Here is a 22,540-nt window from a genome sequence, read left to right as displayed (position 1 = left end):
GTCAGCTGACCTCACATGGACTGTCAATGCTACTGATATTCTAAAGTCAGCCAGACAAAGGCTCTACTTCCTTCTCAAATCATTCGGAGTCCGTCAATCCATTTCAGTCAATTTTTATCGTGCTATCATTGAATCCGTTTTAACTAGGTCAATCACAGTTTGGTTTGGTAGCATCAGTCAGAAAGAATTGTCAAAGATGGAATCAGTAGTGAGGACGGCAGAGAAAATAATAGGTACTGGCCTCCCGTCCCTGCAAAGTACATCTATCGAACTAGAAAACGGACACTAAAAATTATAGACGATCCCAGTGGCAAATCCCAGATCCCAAAAATGGCAAGGTGTTTAAATACTTATTTTCTTCACTGTAAATGCTTGACTTTTGGGTCAAGAGCTTAAAATGCTTTAAAGTGTTGCCATTGCCATGTTTCTTGGCATTCTAATTCTATAAACCCCGCAATCAATGAAGAAAGATTAAAGAAAAAAGTGTGTGAAAATGCCGCTGTCACGCCTGCTCTGGTGGCTTGTCATTGTGGCGTTGTCACGTGACGTGTCACCGCTCCTAACTGGTCGCACCCAGGAGGATACCTTTATTTAGAAAACCGGCTGTTTTGGCTCTGCTCAGTCTGAAACCAGCTTTTTTTGGCTCCAAGAAGTCTTGTCAGATGTTATTTTAAACATTTTCCACCAAATTTTTTATTTGCTAGTAATTTTACTTTGCAGTGTATCCCTATAAACATATGAAATGATGATTCAAATACTCAAAGATCTACAAAAAATGTGTAAAATACAAAACAATTATAGCATTTTACACACTGAACATATTTTAAATTGAACTACAAAACAAAATCCCGGAAAATGCAAAACAATAAAATTAAAAGTATTAACTATTCAGTCCTATAAATAAATGATAAAATGCAAAAACATTAACTATTTACAGCAGTAGGATGAAAGATAAAATGCACTGTGCTTTGGAGCAATCAATATGATAAAATTGAGCCACATTTTCCTAATTTTTCTGTTTTTCTTCATGCACTTTTTTCTTTCTTTCGTATTGAGCTCAATTTGTACCAAACACCTAAAGAGCCCTTTCTGTGTTTGTAAACAAGTGTTACGTAGCCAGGCTTCTCATGCATTGTTAAGGCAGAATAATGTAAGTTATAGCAGCCCCATGACAAAAAAGATCATGGATAGGAACATCTCAAAATAACACAAAAGAATTGTGTGAGCAGCAACAGCGACTTCATTTTAGTCGTCAAAGTCAACAACAACAAAACTTTCTCTTTATCTTTTGGAGGTACTTGGGGAAAAATAGATGAAAAGGCCTGCATATGTACAGGACTGTCTCAGAAAATTAGAATATTGTGATAAAGTTTTTTATTTTCTGTAATGCAATTAAAAAAACAAAAATGTCATACATTCTGGATTCATTACACATCAACTGAACTATTTCAAGCCTTTTATTATTTTAATATTGCTGAATTTGGCTTACAGCTTAAGAAAACTCAAAAATCCTCTCTCAAAATATTAGAATATCATGAAAAAGTATACAAGTAGGCTATTCAACTAGTCACCTGAATCATCTAATTAACTCGATACACCTTGCGAGGGTTTCCTGAGCCTTAAAAACACTCAGCTTGGTTCAGTAAACTAAATCACAAGTATGGGGAAGACTGCTGATCTGACTGCTGTCCGGAGGACCATCATTAATACCCTCCATCAGGAGGGTAAGACACAAAAAGAAATTTCTCAAAGAGCAGGCTGTTCTTAGAGTTCAGTTTCAAAGCATATCCACAAAAAGTCTGTTGGAAGGGAAAAATGTGGCCGGAAACGCTGCACAACCAAGAGAGATGACCGCAGCCTTAACAAAATTGTGAAGAAGAGCCGCTTCCAGATTTTGGGGGAGCTTCAAAGACAGTGGGCTGAAGCTGGAGTCCAGGTATCAAAAGCCACAGTTCACAGACGTGTCCGGGAAATGGGCTACAATAGCCGTATTCCCATGGTCAAGCCATTTCTGAACTCAAGACAACGGAAGAAGCGTCTGTCTTGGGCTATGGAGAAGAAGCACTGGACAGTTGCAAAGTGGTCCAAAGTCCTCTTTTCAGACGAAAGCAAGTTTTGCATTTCATTTGGAAGTCAAGGCGCCAGAGTCTGGAGAAAGGCTGGAGAGGAGCAAAATCCAAGTTGCTTGAAATCCAGTGTGAAGTTCCCACAGTCAGCAATGGTTTGGGGAGCCATGTCAGCTGCTGGTGTTGGTCCACTGTGTTTCATCAAGTCCAGAGTAAATGCAACTGTGTACCAAGAGATTTTAGAGCACTACATGCTTCCATCTGCTGAAAAGCTCGATGGAGATGAGGATTTCATTTTCCAGCATGATCTGGCACCTGCCCACAGTGCCAAAACCACCAGTAACTGGTGCACTGACCATGGCATCACTGTCCTTGATTGGCCTGCTAATTCCGCTGACCTGAACCCCATCGAGAATTTGTGGGGTATAGTTAAGAAGAAGATGAAAGACACCAGACCTACAAATGAGCTGAAGGCCGCTATTGAAGCATCCTGGGCATCAATAACTCCTCAGCAATGCCACAGGCTGATTGCCTCCATGCCACGCCAAATTGATGCAGTAATCCGTGCAAAAGGATTCCCAACCAAGTACTGACTGCATCAATGGACATTTTCAAATGTTTGATTTAGTTTTGCTGTTATAAAATTATTTTTTACTTGGTCTGAGGAAGTATTCTAATATTTTGAGATAGGATTTTTGAGTTTTTTTCAGCTGTAAGCCAAAATCAGCAATATTCAAATAATAAAAGGCTTGAAATAGTTCAGTTGATGTGTAATGAATCCAGAATGTATGACATTTTTGTTTTTTTAATTGCATTACAGAAAATAAAGAACTTTATCACAATATTCAAATTTTCTGAGACATTCCTGTATATGTATGTATATATATGTATGTGTGTGTGTATATATATATATATATATATATATATATATATATATAGACAGTGCATCCAGAAAGTATTCACAGCGCTTCACTTTTTCCACATTTTGTTATGTTACAGCCTCATTCCAAATTGTATTAATTATTATCTCAAAATTCTACATAAAATACTCCATTATGTCAATGTAAAATTTTTTTTTTACTATTTTTGAATTTATTAAAACTAGACAACTAAGAAATCACATTTACATGAGTATTTACAGCGTTTGCTTAATACTTTGTTAATCCACCTTTGGCAGCAAATACAGCCTCAAGTCTTTTTGAATATGATCCCACAAGTTTAGCACACCTATCTTTAGGCAGTTTTGCCCATTCTTATTTGCAATAAGTCTCAAGCTCAATCAGGTTGGATGGGAGATGTTTGTGCACAGCCATTTTCAGATCTCTCCAGAGATGTTCAATCGGATTCAAGTCTGGACTCTGGCTGGGCCACTCCAGGACATTCACGGAGTGGTTCTGAAGCCAATCTTTTGAGATCTTGGCTGTGTGCTTTGGGTCGTTGTCCTGCTGAAAAATGAACCTTCGCCCCAGCCTGAGGTCAAGAGCGCTCTGGAGCAGGTTTTCATCCAGGGTATCTCTACATATTGCTGCATTCATTTTACCTTCTATCCTGACTAGTCTACCAATTCCTGCTGCTGGAAAACATCCCCACAGCATGATGCTGCCACCACCATGCTTCACTGTAGGGATAGTATTGGCCTGGTGATGAGCGGTTCCTGGTTTCCTCCAAACATGGCGCCTGGCATTCACACCAAAGAGTTCAATCTTTGTCTCATCAGACCAGACAATTTTGTTTCTCATGGTCTGAGAGTCATTCAGGTGCTTTTTGGCAAATTCCAGACGGGCTTCCATGTTCATTTTACTAAGGAGTGGCTTTCGTCTGGCCACTCTACCATACAGGCCTGATTGGTGGATTGCTGCAGAGATGGTTTTCCTTCTGGAAGGCTCTCCTCTCTCCACAGAGGAACGCTGGAGCTCTGACAGAGTGACCATCGGGTTCTTCGTCACCTCCCTGACTAAGTCCCTTCTTCCCCGATCGCTCAGTTTAGAAGGCCGGCCAGCTCAAGGAAGAGTCCTGGTGGTTCCAAATGTCTTCCATTTACGAATAATGGAGGCCACTGTGCTCATTGGGACCTTCAAAGCAGCAGAAATGTTTCTGTATCCTTCCCCAGATTTGTGCCTCTCGACAATCCTGTCTCGCAGGTCTACAGACAGTTCTTTTGACTTCATGCTTGTTTTTTGTGCTCTGACATGCACACTCAACTGTGGGACCTTACATAGATAGGTGTGTGCTTTTCCAAATCTCGTCCAATCAACTGAATTTACGGCAGGTGGACTCCAATTAAGCTGTAGAAAGATCTCAAGGATGATCAGTGGAAAAAAGATGCACTTGAGCTCAATTTTGAGCTTCATGCCAAAGGCTGTGAATACTTATGTAAATGTGATTTCTTAGTTTTTTATTTTTAATGAATTAAAAAAAAGTTTAAAAAAAAAAAAGTTTTTCACATTGTCATAATGGAGTATTTTGTGTCGGATTTTGAGATAAGAGATTAAATTAATACAATTTGGAATGAGGCTGTAACATAACAAAATGTGGAAAAAGTGAAGCGCTGTGAATACTTTCCGGATGCACTATATATATTTGTATATGTGTATGTGTATGTGTATATGTATGTATGTATGTATGAATGTGTCAATGTTAGTGTTCTTCTTATTAAACTATTGGAGTGTTTATCAACTGGTGTGCCGAGAAATCCTGTATAGTGTGCTGCAGGAAATTGTAAAATTTTATCATTGAAGAAAAAGCATGGCATTTTTCAATAGATTTGCTTTCTTAATGTGAGCAGCCAAGTAATTGTAACATTTATCCATATCAACAAGTGGCCGGAAATTAATGTATATTTTTTATTTTTTATACCGTCACTATCTACTCACAAGGTAGCACAGTAGATTTAATAACTTATTATGTTTGCTGAAGCTTTTTAAGACAGCCCTACAAGAAATAATGTAAATATGATAAATCAAAAAATCTTGCACATAATTTTACGGATTTTAATTATATATTTTTTATTTTACGGATTGAAAATCATGAGAAAAAATGCTCAGATTTAAAAATGTTATCTGTGATACAAAATACCTCCGTAATAATACTCTTTTTCCAAGAATTGTTATTTATCAATTCTGTGCGTGTCAAATCTCAATGAGTCTAAATGGTTTGAATGAGTTGTGGTTGAACTGCTAGCATAGCTGACTTAAGAGACTATATTTGGGCCCGCTAATACTACAAGGAATGTTCACAATGTGCTCCTGGCTTTGCACGGTGTCTCCTTGTTCCATTCAAGAATCACAACATCGAGCTTCCTCTTAGCATGATTCGTCAAGGTACAGGACGTACTTGACTTGAAGAGTCACAAGAGCAAGGACTTCTTCACTGATCTACTTTTGTCCTATCCATTCGCGTTCCTGAGGATTTAAATAAACTTTTGAAGGAGTTATTAATTGGGTGATTTCCACTTCTTCCTTAATGCTATCACAGCTGTGCCCCGTGATCTGACCTGAAACTGATCTGAAGTGGGGATCGCCAAGTGAAATTGTCATATAGCAGGGAATAAAAACTTATTGTAATTACAGGGTTTGTATCAGTGGTTGAAATCCTTTAAAATACTTGAATTTTAAGGTTGTTCAATGTTTTAAAAATGGATTTTAGGTGAAGTGCTTGTAAATGTTTGAAAATATTCCCTTGTTACTTGGGTTAGGTTTTGGACTAGGGTTTAAGAGCTAGGGTCCGGGCTTCAAATAAGGTAAACTTATTTAATGGTTCGAAAACAGGATTTTTTTCTAGGTTAGAATCTAAGGTTTAGGCTTCTTATTAGGGTATAAACACATTTTTTATGATTTTGAAATTGTGGCTAGAATTAGGGTTTAAGCTCCATTATTAGGGTTCTAAACCAAATGTGGTTCTCCTAACCACCATGATCGTAGGGGCACCATTTCCTGTTGTGTGATTTGGGCAAGTAGAGCCTGGCGGTGCCTATTTTTCTTCAGGCCAACAAATGTTTCCACCCGATCTGGAATCGGGGACCTTTTGCATGTTAGGCGTATGTGCTAATCACTGGACAATGGAAACACTCAGGTTAAAAAAATAAGTTCAAAGCTAGAGTTATGGTTTGAAACAGAGTTAGGGCTTGGGTTATGGCTAGAGTTAGGTGTAGGGCTAGGGTTTGGGCTAACAAGTTGGGGTTTTAAACCGATTTTAAGCTTCTGAAATAAAATTGGCTATAGTGAGGTTTGGGCTCCTGTTCTTTTGATCAGTGCTGGATTTCGTCTTTGAATAGTACTGGAAAATTTGGGAAATTGGCTTTGAAAATACTTGAAAAGTGCTTGAATGTGGTAATGAAAAAGTTGTACGGACCCTTGTGTTTGTAAGCAAGTGTGCAGCGTGAAGCTGCGCGTGCAGTGTTGAAGCAGAACAGCAGAATTACTGTCAGTTTATAGCAGGCCAAAGAGATCGTAAATAATAGATGGGAAAATCTCATAATCGCACAAAGTACAGACGCCGCTCTACCTACGAACGAGTTAGGTTCCGGATGATCATTCATAAGTTGAATTTAAGTTGCTTCAGTCTATATTTTGTAGGTTTATGGTTTATATACATATGTTTAAGGCTTGTATAAGTTACTTGTATTCTTTTGTACTAAAAAAATGAACATTTAATATGGTAAATGGTCTGCATTTATATAGCGCTTTTGAAGTCAATGAAGACCTTCCAAAGCGCTTTACAATCTGCTTCACACTTACCCATTCACACACACCAATAGCAGCCATGCAAGGCGCCGACCTGCTTATTGGGGGCATTAGGGATTCAGTGTCTTTCCCAAGGAAACTTCGACATATAACACGGAGGAGCCGGGAATCGAAGCTGTGATCTCTTGATCCAAAGACAAGCGGCTGCTCAATAAAGAAGAATAAAGTAAGGTTTTACTTACTTTTGGGACTTGCGCCTCAAGAGGTCCTCTTCCGTGGTAAAAAGTGGCCGCAATAAAGCGTTCTGACCATTTTCTCAAACGTATCAAGCTTTTCTATTCCACTTTTGTTTCAAACAAAACTGCTCGCCTCTTTCCTCCACTTTACACCAACCATATTGAATGGATTTCTTCTTCGGTGTGGATGCTGGGTGACCTCTCACAGCGCCACGCAGTGGAAAGAAGCACTACAGTACTGACTCGGAAAAAGAGTGCACACGATACAAAATCTAACTTAGAGCAGTGTCTGAATGTTTTTCGACATCCCGAAAAAAATTATCGTATCTACTGTTTTGCTTAAGTCGGGGAGCATCTGTATGTTCTAGCAAAAAGATAGCAACTTTATTTTATTCCTGTAAGTTAACAAAAAAGAGGGTTTTTTTGATTGGTGCTGGATTTTTTTACATTGAAGGTACTGGGAAAATTACAAAATTGAAAGTGCTTAAAAAGCGCTTGAAGTTGGCAATAAACCTTGAATATATATTTAGGCCTGGTTTAAGCACAGATTTCGAACGTGATTTGACTTTTACTCTAGTCCCTAGATCCAACCAAAGGTGTTTAACAGTTCTTCAAGCATAGGCATCATAGTTCCAGTATGGTAACCTCTTCCTCTTGATCCTTTCTGCCAGCTGCTCTCTTTCCATAGCTGCAAGGCCGGCCTGGGTCATGGCCACTTGATACCGGGAGAGACAAATGAGACTGGATTTCCTTGGAGCCTTTTAGAGCGCCAGGCAATTCCGAGACTAGGTGTTAAGCAGGCTCGCTTAACATGTGGAGTCTCTGCTGCTAATTCTGCCCGGTGGACATTTCAATAGCGGTCCAGTCATAGGAAAACAAAAAATAGCGGTCAACGACTGGCAGTGAAGAACAAGTCAAACGTGTAACATTATGCAGGGATCGTATGGGGCTTTGAAATCTGGGAATATGCTTCAATTTTAATGTTGTTTTCAATGTCAGGGAAATCCAAAGTATAACAGGGTTCGCACAGGTGCTTGGAATCCGTGAGAAATTAAATTTGATGTTGTGTTTTTAAGGTCATGGTACTGGAGAAATTGGGAAATTGGCCTTGAAAGTGCTTAAAAAGTGCTAGATTTTGGGCTTTTAAAAAGTTGCACGCACCCCGAGTACGGAGAAAAAAATCTCCGTATTTCCCTACACCCACTCAGAAAATTGCTAAACAAGTTTGCACAAGTAAAAGTGCTCTTATTTCTGAATAATATGAAAAAAAAATAAGTAAAAAGTAGTCATCCAAATAATTACTTAAGTAAAAGTAAAAAAGTAATCAGTGAAAAAACTACTCAAGTACTGAGTAACTGTAGCAACGTCTTATTTATTGGATTTTTTTAACCAACCAATAAACAATAAATTACATTTAATTTAAAATAAATCAAAATAATCAAGGTAAACTCCTTGATATAAATTACTTAATCAAACAATAAAAAAAATAATAGTGTAAAATCAAATAAATAAACTAAGCACAAGTAGCACATTTAATCTCCGTATTGTTCCTGTGAATTTCGCCTAAAACCCAATTTGAGACGTACCTTGAGTAAATTGAATGCTGTCCTAAAACCGTTTGGGGAATATGGATGTTTGTTTTTTTTTGCTACTAACATCTGAGTTGGAACACACACACACACACACACACACACAAAAATAGGTGTTTATTCTCATTTGTTAATGTTTTATTTGCAATCAAATGCCTGCAGGTGAGTGTAGCATGGGCATCTGAGCTGAATAACCGGTGAGACAATAGCTTGAAGCCTTACCTGGTACCTTGTCAAATTTGATCACAATCTCTAAAAACAAACCTTGTATTTTAAACATTTTTCTAAGAGTTGGTGTACTATATGTCTCTGTACAACAAGTACCACAGTTATTCAGGGCATAAATATGTCCTTGGTGAGGAAAACTGCGTGTTATGCTCTAAACATGTTGTTATACTGCAGCCATCTCCAACCTTTTTCAAACTAAGTGCTACTGTTTTTTTTAGTAATTAATGCAAGGGCCACCCAGTTTGATATGCATTTTAAAATAGCATCTTGACTAAATAGCTCGCTAAAAAGGTAGCTTGATATTTACCTATAAAGGTAATAAGGTAATAAACTAAAAGGAACTAGATAGCTAACTAAGAGTAAATAGCCAGATAGAAAGTTAAAAAAGCTAAATATCTAGTTAGAACAGAGGCCACAATTTAGCTTCATAAGGAAAAGGGTAAAAAGCTAACTAGATAGCCTGCTAAGTAGCCAGAAAGGTAGCTTGATAGTTGGCTAGAAAGTTAAACTGGTAAAACACTTAAAGGAGCCCGTTAACTAGCTAAAAGAGTAAAAAGCCAGCCATAAAGTTAGCCAGACAGCTCATTCGCTTTGGAACTGAGTTTGTTGTATTTTCCTTTAAAATGTATATATATATATATATATATATATATATATATATATATATAAGGATGAATGCATACATTTGTTTAAGAAATGAAAATATTTTCATCATTATGTTTAATTATTGCTTAAAAATAATGATCAATCCTTGAATGGATTTTATTGACAATGAAGCACGTGAACTGGAATTTATTTTATTTTCTCAAATAAAACTTTAGTTACTATGTGATTAAATGTTTAATTTATTGGATGTATGGTTTAATAGACCCAGTCAACCAATAAAAAAATCATATACCGTATTTTCACGACTATAAGGCGCACTGGGTTATAGGGCGCACCCCCCCAAAATAGTTTTGGTCCTATATATTCCATACATAAGGCGCACCGGATTATAAGGCGAATAACTTTAGCCAATAGTAACTGTTTCAAATGATGATTGACACATTGGTTAGGAAATGAAACACTGGTGTATATATATATCCCAACATACACCGCGGACTACTTTACCTTCGGGGGAAAATCTAGTCGGCGGCTGCTTGCCTTAGTTGCAAGACTTTGCGACTTAATATTGATCCATATATAAGGCGCACTGTATTATAAGGCGCATGGTCAACTTTTGAAAAAAAAAATAATAATAATAAAGGCTTTTAGGTGCGCCTTATAGTCGTGAAAATACAGTACTCGAAAAACCACAATGACCCAGCACTGGTGAGCTATTTTTAGAACAGGTCCACGGGAACCTCAACTGTCCTTTGGGGGCACTACGTCAGAGACCCCTGATCTACTTTAAATAAAGTTTGTACTTCACATAGATTAACTTGACTTGGGTGGTTATGGAACAGATTAACTGTGAACATTAAGGGTTTTGTCTATCTTTCGGACTAAAACAGGTCTTTGCATGAGTGAGCAAATTGAGTCAATTAAGTCATTGGTGATGAAGCCCACCTCTTTTGTAAAGTCATGCTCGCATCTAAATGTAGAGTCGCTCTGTAAAAACACACAAGTCGTGCTCCTCTACTGTTCTAAAATTGCGCGCTGACAGCTGTTCACAAACTCTCGGCCTATTTTATTGTCAAACTTTCTTCTGCTGGGCGCAGTCCAAGCGTCCACTCTATTGGCCACGTCATTAGTGTTGCCTGCAAAGACGGTCAAGAAAAGGTTTTGAAGAGGTTGCAACATTATATATATATATATATATGAATGAAAACTTTTATTTCGAACATTAAAATTAAAACAGGACAAAACCAATGAGTCAACAACAAAATGTCACATAACATGTTTGAAAGGGGTAGTCAGAAGCAGACGCTTATTTTCCCTACCCCTTTATCTTCCCTATTAAATGCATTTTACAAATCCTCCTTTCCTTTTATGTCTAATAGAACAAAATCTCATGGATATACTTATTACATAGGTCGGATATCAATAATTATAATAATTACAATAATCATATATTTTATACACTAATCTTCGTAATACCCATCCCTCAACGTCATAATGCGCCTAGTTACCTGATGTCACTGCGGCACCAATGATAATAACAACAACAAAAATAAACATAATATTTATAATAAAAGTTCTGATATAATAATTTCAACAATAACAACAAGTTAACCATAGTTTTAAACGCAGTATTTCCAATATCACTCATAATCCATTTTCTTCAGCCCTGTATTTCACCAGTAATGTTTTTTTGTATTTAAATTTGAACACATGGATAGTTGGACATTGTTTGATCTCATCTTGTAAATTATTCCAAAGTTTGACTCCACACACAGACACACACATACTTTTCCTGGTTTTTCTCACCTTTGGGATTTTGAATTTACTACAGCCCCTCAAGTTATAATTTCCCTCTTTTCGAGTGAATAACTTTTGTATGTTTTTTGGCACTATGTTTTTGTTGACCTTAATTAACAGTTGTGAAGTGAAAAAATTTACTAAATCATCGAATTTTAATAATTTGGACTGCATGAATAAAATATTGTTATGATCCCGATATCCTACCCTGTGTATGGTTCTTATTGCACGTTTTTGAAGGATAAAAAGGGGCTGTAGTGAACCTTTGTAATTATTGCCCCAGACTTCTGCACAATATGTTAAATATGGCAGAACTAGAGAACAATATAATAAATACAATGCATTATAATTTAAAAGAAATTTAGCTTCATTAATTATTGAAATGCTTTTAGATACCTTAGTTTGTATGTGTCTGATGTGTGTTTTGCAACTTAATTTATTGTCTATGACCCCTAAAGACTTAATTTGTGATACAATGTCTATTGCAACACCATCCATTTTAACTTCTAAATCTTGATTTGCCTTATGATTACCAAAGAATATTACTTTGGTTTTATTTAAATTTAAAGATAATGTATTTATATCCATCCATGCTTTTAGGTTAATTAGTTCACGATTAATACAGGTTACCAAATCAATATAGTTATCATTTGAATAGAAAATGTTAGTGTCGTCTGCAAATACTACTATTTTCAATAGTTTTTAAACATTAAAAATATCGTTAATATATAAATTAAATAACTTTGGTCCCAGGATATAACCCTGTGGTACTCCACAACAGATGTCCAAGTATTCAGATGACAACTCTCCCTTTTTTACATATTGATTCCTCCCCGTCAAATAACTTTGAGTCCATTGCAAAGCCACTCCCCTGATGCCATATCTTTCCAGTTTTTTTAATAGTATATTATGATTAATGGTATCAAATGCTTTTTTTAGGTCAATAAATACCCCGACTGCGTATCTTTTTTCTCTACTATGGGTGATTTCTTCTACTGCATCAATAATTGCCATTGTTGCTAATCTGTTTGCTCTAAAACCTGATTGACTTTCATTAATCAATTTCTACAAATTGTTCTAGTCTATAATTGTAAAGTCTCTCTAATATTTTAGAGAACTGAGGAAACAGAGATACCGGTCTATAGTTTGTAAAAATGTGCTTGTTTCCATTTTTGTATAATGGTATAACTTTTGCTGTTTTCATTTGATTTGAAAATTTGCCCGTAAGAAATGATAGATTACAAATTTAAGTCAATGGTTTCAAAATGCTATTTATAATTTGCTTAACTAGTACCATATCAATGTCAAAACAATCCATAGATGTTTTGTTTTTACAGTTGTTAACCACGTCTAAGATTTCTGATTCCGTAGCCATCCATCCATCCATTGTCTTCCGCTTATCCAAGGTTGGGTCGCGGGGGCAGCAGCGTTAAATGGGAAGCCCAGACGTCCCTATCCCCAGCCACTTCCTCCAGCTCATCCGACGGGACCCCGAGGCGTTCCCAAGCCAGCCGAGAGACATAGTCTCTCCAACGTGTCCTGGGCCGCCCCCGGGGCCTCCTGCCGGTGGGACATGCCCGGAACACCTCCCGAGGGAGGCGTCCAGGAGGCATCCTCATTAGATGCCCGAGCCACCTCAACTGGCTCCTCTCAACGCGGAGGAGCAGTGGCTTTACACCATGTCCCTCCTGGATGACTGAGCTTCTCACCTTATCTCTAAGGGAGAACCCAGCCACCCTGCGGAGGAAACTCATTTCGGCCACTCGTATCCGGGATCGAGTTCTTTCGGTCATGACCCAAAGTTCATGACCATAGGTGAGGGTAGGAACGTAGATCGAGAGCTTTGCCTTTCGGCTGAGTTCCCTCTTCACCACGACGGACCGGTACAGGGTCCGAATGACTGCAGACGCTGCACCGACCCGTCTGTCGATCTCCCGTTCCATCCTACCCTCACTCGTGAACAAGACCCCAAGATACTTGAACTCCTCCACTTGGGGCAAGACCTCCTCCCTGACCCGGAGGGAGCATACCACCCTTTTCCGACTGAGAACCATGGCCTCGGACTTGGAGGTGCTGATCCTCATCCCGGCCGCTTCACACTCGGCTGCGAATCGCTCCAGCAAGAGCTGAAGATCACGGCCTGAGGAAGCCAACAGCACCACGTCATCTGCAAAAAGCAGTGACGCAATGCTGAGGCCCCCGAAACGGACTCCATCCCCACCAAGGCTGCGCCTAGAAATTCTGTCCATAAAAGTTATGAACAGAATCGGTGACAAAGGGCAGCCCTGGCGGAGCCCAACCCTCACCGGGAACGAATCCGACTTACTGCCGGCAATGCGGACCAGACTCTGGCACCGGGCATACAGGGACCGCACAGCCCGGATAAGACTGTGCGGTACCCCATACTCCTGAAGAACCCCCCACAGGGCCTCCTGAGGAACACAGTTGAATGCCTTCTCCAAGTCCACAAAACGCATGTAGACCGGCAAACTCCCATGCCCCCTCAAAGACCCTGCAGAGTGTATAGAGCTGGTCCAGGGTAGAGTTCTGCCGGAGGTGTGAATTGAAACTTCTTCTGACAGGAGATTCTGCCAGCCGTTCCCAACAGACCCTCACAACACGCTTGGGTCTGCCGGGTCGGGCCGGCATCTTCCCCCACCATCGAAGCCAACTCACCACCATGTGGTGATCAGTTGACAGCTCCGCCCCTCTCTTCACCCGAGTGTCCAGAACATGCGGCCGCAGGTCAAGTCATTTTTATTTGTATAGCCCTAAATCACGAAGAGTGTCAAAGGGCTTCACAGATTATAACACAGACTATTTTTCAGAATATTACTATACATTCCCCTGCTCTGGAGTCGACGAGAAGAGTAGGTTATTCATATGCTATAGAGTAGAAGTGAGTTTTAAGCTTAGATTTAAACATTTCCACTGAGGTTGCAGGTCCGACGAAACGACGACAAAGTCGATTATCGAACTACGGCCTAGGGTGTCCTGTTGCCAAGTGCACATATGGACACCCTTATGTCTGAACATTGTGTTTATTATGGACAAACCATGACGAGCACAGAAGTCCAATAATGAAACACCACTCGGGTTCAGGTCAGGGGGGCCGTTCTTCCCAATCACGCCCCTCCAGGTCTCACTGTCATTGCCCACGTGAGCGTTGAAGTCTCCCAGCAGTACGAGGGAGTCCCCAGGGGGCGTGCTCACAAGCACACCCTCTAAGGACTCCAAGAAGGGTGGGTACTCTGAACTGCTATTTGGTGCATAAGCACAGACAACAGTCAGGACCCGTCCCCCCACCCGAAGGCAGAGGGAGGCTACCCTCTCGTCTACTGGGGTGAACCCCAACGTACAGGCGCCGAGCCTCGGAGCAATTAATATGCCCACACCAGCTCTGCGTCTCTCACCACGGGCAACTCCAGAGTGGAAGAGAGTCCATTCCCTCTCGAGAGGACTGGTACCAGAGCCCAAGCCGTGCGTAGAGGTGAGTCCGACTATATCTAGTTGGAATTTCTCAACCTCACGCACCAACTCGGGCTCCTTCCCTGCGGAAGAGGTAACGTTCCATGTCCCATAAGCCAGTTTCTGTAGCCGGGGATCGTCGCGCCAAGGACCCCTCCCTTGGTTGCTACCCAGCTCTCTGCGCACCCGACCCCTTTAGCCCCTCCTACAGGTGGTGAGCCCATGGTAAGAGGGTCCCACGTCGTCCTTTCGGGCTGTGCCCCCGTGGGTAAGGGTCCGGCCACCAGGCGCTCACCAGCGGACCCCACCTCCAGGCCTGGCTCCAGAAGGGGGCCCCCGTAACCCGCGTCCGGGCGAGGGAAATGGAGGACCAAAGTTTTGTGTCATCATAAGGGGTCTTCTGATCTGCGTTTTGTCTCGCCACTCACCTAGGACCTGTTTGCCATGGGTGACCCTACCAGGGGCTTAAAGCCAAACATGGTCTTGGAGTTCATTTTTATCAGTAACTCAAATTGTTTACCACTGCACTCTGTGATATTTGCATCGAGCTCTGGTCCAACTTTTAAAAAAGAACTATTGTAATTCTCCACAACTTGATTTAAATTATAATTTTCACTGTTCTTATCAATAAAATAGTTTGGATATGCATTACTTACATTCTTTCCCTTTGTTATATTATTTAAAATATCCCAAATACCTTTGATATTACTTTTGTTATGATGTAATAAATTGGTATAGTATAATTTCTTGCTTGCTCTTAATATTCCTGTCAATTTGTTTTTATACGTTTTATATCGTGATTCGTCTTCCTCAGTTCTTAGTTTAATAAATTTTCTATATAAGGTGTTTTTTTCTTACAAGCATTATATAAACCCATAGTTATCCATGGATGGTTTACAGATTTATTCTTAATATTAGTTTGTCTCATTGGGCAATTTTTGTTATACTTGTTGGTAAATATTTCCAAAAATGTCAAACGCACGATCCACATCATCTGTACCATATATAGCATTCCAGTTTTGTTTAACTTAGTCATCATAGAGTGATATAATAGTCTCTTCAGTTCTAACTCGTTTGTAAACATAATCCTTAGTTCATTCTAGTCTAGTAACCTTTTCATCATACACTGTAAATACTGGTAGGTGATCAGAAATATCACAAACCAGTAATCCGCTGACGTTTGAAAATTCCATATTATTTGTAAATATATTGTCAATGAGTGTTGCACTGTGTGAAGTGAATCTACTAGGCCTTTATATATATATATATATATATATATATATATATATATATACACACAGTGGAACCTCGGTTTTCGAACGCCTCTCAGTTCGAACAAATCGGTTCTCGACCCAAAATTTCGAGAAATTCTTGCTTCGCTTTTCATTCAAAAAATCGGAGTTCGAACGCCGGTACGCTAGGCGCGATGCTGAGCGGCGTACGGGTGTAGTTTGCCCCCACCCCTCGTGAAGAACTGTTGTCACGTGAGCGCGCACTTCTTTTTGCTTTCGTTTTGAATATCGGTGAACGGGGTGTTTTAACCCCTCATTATGCCTCTGAAGAAGTTCGGTGCAAGCAGCAAAGTTGCTATGGGTGAAAAAAGAAGAGTAGTGCGTACAACTATTGCACTTAAGAAAGAAATAATAGCAAAATATGAAGAAGGTGTGCGAGTTTCCGATCTTGCTATACATACAGCATGGCTTCTGCTGAGCACCACAAAGGTAAAAAAATCCTATTCATAATTCTTTTATCTTTTAACCGCTCACCACTTGCTGTGGAAACCCGGGTGCTAAATGACGTGTGAACGACCTGATATTTTTATTTTTACACGTTCATGTTAGCGTAATCTTTCCCACGGAAGATTATCCTAACGCGAACATACGATTAGCCTGGGTCAGCCTCATGTTTACGGTCATGGTAAACATTTAGGGTGTTGGAACGGATTAAAACGATTTTACATTACTTTTAATGGGAAAAACGATTTTCCGTGATAACCAAATCGGTTTTCGAACAGGGTTCTGGAACGGATTGTGGTCGAGAACCGAGGTTCCACTGTATATATATATGTGTATATATATATATATATATATATATATATATATATATATATATATATCCACACACCATATTTTACGAACTATAAGTTTCAGGGTTTTATTTTTCATAGTTTGCCCGGGGTGCGACTTATACTCTGGTGAGACTTATGTTAAATTATTAACAAATTATTATATCGATAATCTTTTCATAATGCCACAGTATATCACTTGATGTAATTTTCACGCTGAACCGCAAGAGGGGGCTCTTGGCCTGTGTTGATATTGTCAACCTTGATAGCAAAATAAAATCGGAAGGCTGAAGCTGGCGCATTGACTACCTCGGGACCTATCGAGGGTTGTTTAGCAGTACTGAGGATGAAGATTTGATTGGTCTTCACTACAAATCACAAAATCCATAGTTTGGTAAGAGTTATTTGATTAATATTCTACGTCATTACTGATAGTATACTGTGTTCTATATTTTATTTTTATTTCAAATTGCCTTTCAAGATGTTGTGTGAGTTTTGGTGTTGGAATTTTTTATTGAGTGATTGACTTTTTTTCATATACAAGGTTACATAAATTTGAAAAATTTACAGATTTGATTAACAAATGACAGAGCAAGAAAAAAGTTGTACAGAAAGAAGCCGGAGCGTATTTTGGTCCTGTCCCCATGACAACCAAAACACTCTTCACATTATTCTTGTCATATAATGAAATGGTATAACAAGGTATATTAAGTATCATGAATCACATTTTAACATAACACAAGAGAAATAATCATATGTAAAGTGACAACAAAATGTAGAACAGCATAATCATGTAAAAAACATAATATGTCGATTAACATGTTTGCCTTGACATCTCCCCCCCCCTTTTTTAATTTTTTTTTATTTTTTTTTATTTATTTTTTTGTGTGTGTGTTTTAAGTTCCACAAGAAGGGCCAAGAGTTGGTCTATATCCGATGAAACCAGTCTAGTTGGTCGATCAGTCAGTTGTTTCCATTTTGACATTGAAGACCTCAAACTTGTCGTTGAACTTGTAGAGGTCGGCTTTCAGCTTGTTCAAGTCAGTTATTTTCAACCACTGTGCCGCGACACTCTGTGGGCTGTGAGAGATCGTAAGGTGGGCTGTGAGAAACTATCCAATGTCACTTTTTAAAATTTGAAATTTTATAAAACATTCATGAAACATTTTCCGCAAATATTATGTCATTGTCAAGTGTCTGTGCTGTAAAAACTGGGGTTATTATAAATTATGCTGGTTTAAGATCAGGTAATTGTGCAATTCTGTAATTGTAATCCTGTGCAGTCCTTTGAGACATTTTTGTGATTAAGGGCTATATAAATAAATGTGACTTGACTTGAATTATATTGTAATTAAACGTACTGTTCAGTGTCATTTTATAAAAAAATGTATTAGTGGTGTCCCGCAAAATCTTTATAATGTAAACGAGCCCTGGCTCAAAAAAGGTTGAAAAACACTGGTTCAAGGGATTTTCGAGCGTGGTGGTCTGTTCGACAAGGCTGTTGGCCGAGATGGCAACAGTAACACCTCAGTTGATCAGGTATTCTCCTCAGCCGCGTCCACAAACCCCACATAAAAAAACGAGCACATAAAAGGAAAGGAGGATTTGTAAATCAGTTGAGAAAGATGAACAACAGGTACATGTCCTCCACGTTCCAACTATCTTGATTGTACCTGCTGAGTCCTGTCCTAGAAGAATAAATCCAGATCAAATTCCCCCCAAAATGCGACGATTACTTCAAGTGGGACTTGTACATGTTTTTCCTTTCTTAATTATGCATATGTAATACAGTACATGTTTTCTTTGAAAATCAAGTGATCCCCTGAAATCCTAACATAAACGAAAATCAGTTGAGCACAAAACTATCTATCTACCCTGGTCATATCCCTTGAGAGGGGTGACCGACAGCAAGACAAACACACAAAAAAACAGAAAAGGCCTTATTAAACTCTGAAATTTTTACCTCTTCCCTCACACTTCCTATAACTGGCCCTCCACGAACCATCTATTCTCAGTTTAACTTCCACATAAAAATGTTCAGAAATACCACTCATTTCACCTCTGTAAATATGCAATCTACTTAACATCCCTTTCCCAACCACAACATAATCCATCAGTGCTCTGTCCACCATCTCACCATCCACTCTGACAAAAGTATACTTATTCACGTCCCTCTTTTCAAACAATGCATTTGCAATAACCAACTCATTTTCCACACATAACTCGATGAATTTCTTCCAACTCTGATTTCTTCCTGGTACTCCAGATCTACCAATCACATTTTCAACCATTCCATCACCCACTTTAGCTTTCAGTTCACCTAGTATTACCACTTTCCACCCCTCTTTCGCATTTGCCACACATTCGGACAAATCCTTCCAGAACTCCTCTCTCTCCTCAGCACTTTCTGAACCAGGTCCATATGCACTTATAAACATTCATACTTTTACACCCAACTTTATTCACACCAACATAAATCTTGAAGAAATCTTTTTCCACTCCCCCAGTTTTTCCTTTGCTTCCTCATTCAGAAGCACAGCCACTCCTTCTCTAGCATGTCCACCCGTAACTCCAGACTTTCTACCATACATACCTCCAAGCTGTAATTCACCCTTCCCTTTTATATTTGTTTTACTCAAGGCTAACAACCTTCCTTTTAGTCACCATGTTTCCGATCTCCTCTTTCTTTCTCAGTCGCTTTACTTCCACATCCTCTCACATTTAGTGACCCTATAACTAGGCTTCTTTGCCTTGCTGTCACTAAGGGAGTAGAGATATAGAGAAGATCCCCAGTCCCCTTGATTCCTCCACTTTTAGTTGCCTCTTACTACACGCAGCGGTCCACGGTGGGAGAATTCTCACACCTCCTAGAGGGAGAGGGCCCTTCACCACAGGACAAAGCAAATAATATAATTTGGTTGGGTCACAGGCTGCAGATTGCCCAAGAGGAGCATCGCTCCGTGGAGGTAGAAAAAGTCAACCTGGAGCAAAAGCTGAGGGATGAGATCAGCACGGCCAAGCAGGAAGCCCAGCGGCTCAAGGAGCTCCGCGAAGGCACCGAAAACGAACTCAGTCGACAAAAGTACGCCGAAGAGGAGCTGGAGCAGGTATTCCGTTCAGTACTGCACCCAGGAAAATTGGGATTACAGTACATTTGCCTTAGTGTGGGAGAACACAATTTTAATTTTTAGATGGGTGTGAAAATTAAAGCCAAAGAATTAGGGATGCACGATAACACCAGGCTGGAAGTGATGATTGCAAAATACAATGTCAGAATTATTGGCATCATAAGAAAAAAGACATGATAATTATTCCCTTGACGACACATTATAGTAGTTAATCAGCCAACAGATTCTAAGCATTTCTGTTCTTCATTAGAATATGTTTTCATTTTATATAGAAGTAGCAGTACCGTTGGGTAAAGTCTCCTTTCTACCTCTTTAAAATATCAAGAGTCACTGGAGAGCTCAGCCATAACCAATTGACTTGTTAGAAAGATTCTAAGCATTTATTTTCCTTTTGGAAATACAAGATGGTAGTGTTTCTGCCACGCATTCCTTGGCCATGATGGAAAATGTGTTTTTTTCCACCTTCAAAAGTGCAATGCTCCTGAATTGGCCAGTTGTGTTAGTGTTCTGTTCTGTGTAACAGCTCCCTGCCACTCCGAAGAGATGATGTTCTTCCATGCCACTTGCAGGATTTTTTACAGGATTTTCAGGACCCCCGGGCTTTACTTGTATGATATGCCATTAGGGCCGGCAGCTGAGGCTGCCCTTGATTTCTGAACCACCTCCCCAACCTCGCTGAGGGGGAGCAGTGTTGAAAGGGATGACTGGTGGGCTGACTGGGTGCTGACTGGGTGCTGACTGGGGGCTGACTGGGGGGCTGGCTGGGGAACACACCTTGGGGATCCCAGGGGGATGGCTTTTACTGGGTCGCTGAATTTTTCCCTTATGTGTTCCTCAAGCTCGGCCAGCAGTTGTTTTACATGCTTAAATGGGTTCTTGAAAAGTTTAATCTCTCGTTCTCCTATCTTTTCCTGCGCTGGGGAATCAGTTCTGCTCTTCTCAAGTTGGAAATGCTCTCCCTCAAGTCCTCCCACACTGACTTCAAGCCCTGTTTATTTTTCTGTCTTGCCTTCCTCCACTGCTTTCGGAGCTGGCAGTGCCTCCATGCCAATTTCTTGATCTATTTCTCTCCTCCTTTTCTGCTTGGAGGCTTTTCATTGCTTCTTATAACACCCCAAAACGCCTACTGCATTCCTCGTACAGGATGTCTCCTAAGGTGTTGAGCTTTGTCTCCACCTGGCCACAGAGAGAATTCTCCAAAAGCACATTTATGGAGGTGTCCAGCTTCTCCCAGACTGTGGACTCACTGGCTCTTGGCCACTTGATCGCTTGCCTCTGTACCAGTTCTTTCTTCTTGCTTTGAATGCTTGCTGGTTGTTGCCTGTTGATGTTCCAGGTGTGTTCCCGGTACCAATCTCCACAGGGTTGCCATCCACCACCTGCCCTAACCCCCTTTCACCTTTCTTTAGCTGGGCTGGATCCTTTTGCTCCGTGGTTTGAGACCTGGCTTTTTGTTCTTCGTGTCTCACCTGCAGATGCAGTGCACTGTTTCTGCTGGTTCCTTACTGGGCACCTCATCTTTCCTTGGTGGATTCGCAGACCCCTGAACAAAATTACTTTTTCCCACTCACACCCGCATATCCTCAGTGTTCTAGAATATGTGTCCAATTCCATTCCAGCTGTTGCCGTGAGGTCTGTCCGTTTTGGCCCTTCTTCCACCTTGCGTCTCAGAGGGCCGTCGGGTTTTTTTTCCTTTATTTGACCTTGTAGTGCACTTGGGTGTCTTTTGCAGAACTAGTGGGTAGGGTGACTAGCCCTCTACTCCGGGTGCAGACTTTCCTGCCGTCATCCAGTCTTCCTTGAATGCCAACAGTTCTGTCACAGTAGCCACTGGATCCTGTCCTAAAAAACATTTGCAAATACAGAATGGTAGTGTTCCTGAACACCCGGCAGGGCCCTGACTGGGTCATCAGCTAGGGACCACCGGTCATTGATGTTTGCTCTTTTAACCCCAGGATATCTCCCAGTGGAGGAGCCCTTGCAAACCAGACGATGTGTTTTGATGGAGGAGCTGGCCGACTGCTTCCTGTCTGCAAGCTTCCAATATTTGCCAGGTTATTTAGGACAGCATCATGCCACCCTCTGTAGCGGCCTTTGGACAATGCTGTCTTGCAGCCTGAAAGGAAATGCTGAAGGCTAGCGTTGATGGCATTTCAGAGGGGGCAGATCTCATCCGTGCCAAACCACAAATGTAGATTTTGGGGGCTGGGTATTGTGTTGTTGGTTACCAGGATCATAAAGCTGAGCCTGGCTTGAGAGATCTTTCACAAGTCGGGCCAAGACATAGGCCTGTCCATCATCCCTTCTCATGTTGTCCAGATACCCTGTCTGCTCTGGGAAACCGCTTTGATGGTATGGCGTTCCTGCTCAGACCTTATCATTTCTGTCACAACTCTGGTTTTCTTCTCCCGCCTGGAAGCCTTTGACCAGAAAAGTGGGGCGTGGCCCCAACCGAGACCTGCTCACCCTTCTTGGACCCCGACGATTGCCTGGTCGACCTCTTCTTCTGCCTTCCACCTCCTTTACCCGAATATATTGTTATGTCTATGTTGTTATTTTCTATGGAGGTTGCAGCATAACTTGGCAGTGTCTTCTTTCTACCCCAACACAATGTTAGCTAGGCACTGGAGATCTCTGGTATGCAGTGAGACCTCGCTACTTCGCGGTTCGACGTTCGC

At 40.5% G+C, this 22,540-nt stretch overlaps 1 protein-coding gene across 2 annotated transcripts in view; it reads left to right on the top strand.

Annotated features, from left to right (window-relative positions):
- The window catches only part of stim1a (stromal interaction molecule 1a), a 90,253-nt gene that overhangs the window by 44,951 nt on the left and 22,762 nt on the right, over nucleotides 1-22,540 (top strand). For both annotated transcript variants that reach the window (XM_088345503.1, XM_088345502.1), the window contains exon 8: nucleotides 19,664-19,841. In XM_088345503.1, coding sequence (XP_088201629.1) covers nucleotides 19,664-19,841 — 178 coding nt within the window. The remainder of the gene's footprint in view (nucleotides 1-19,663; nucleotides 19,842-22,540) is intronic.

The sequence above is a fragment of the Urocampus carinirostris genome, chromosome 10, assembly GCF_059441175.1.
Source record: "Urocampus carinirostris isolate Australia breed hairy pipefish chromosome 10, RoL_Ucar_1.0, whole genome shotgun sequence".
NCBI classification, from domain to species: Eukaryota; Metazoa; Chordata; class Actinopteri; order Syngnathiformes; family Syngnathidae; genus Urocampus; species Urocampus carinirostris.
The sequence above is the reverse complement of the archived record's forward strand: the minus strand, read 5'-3'. Positions and strand labels throughout refer to the sequence as shown.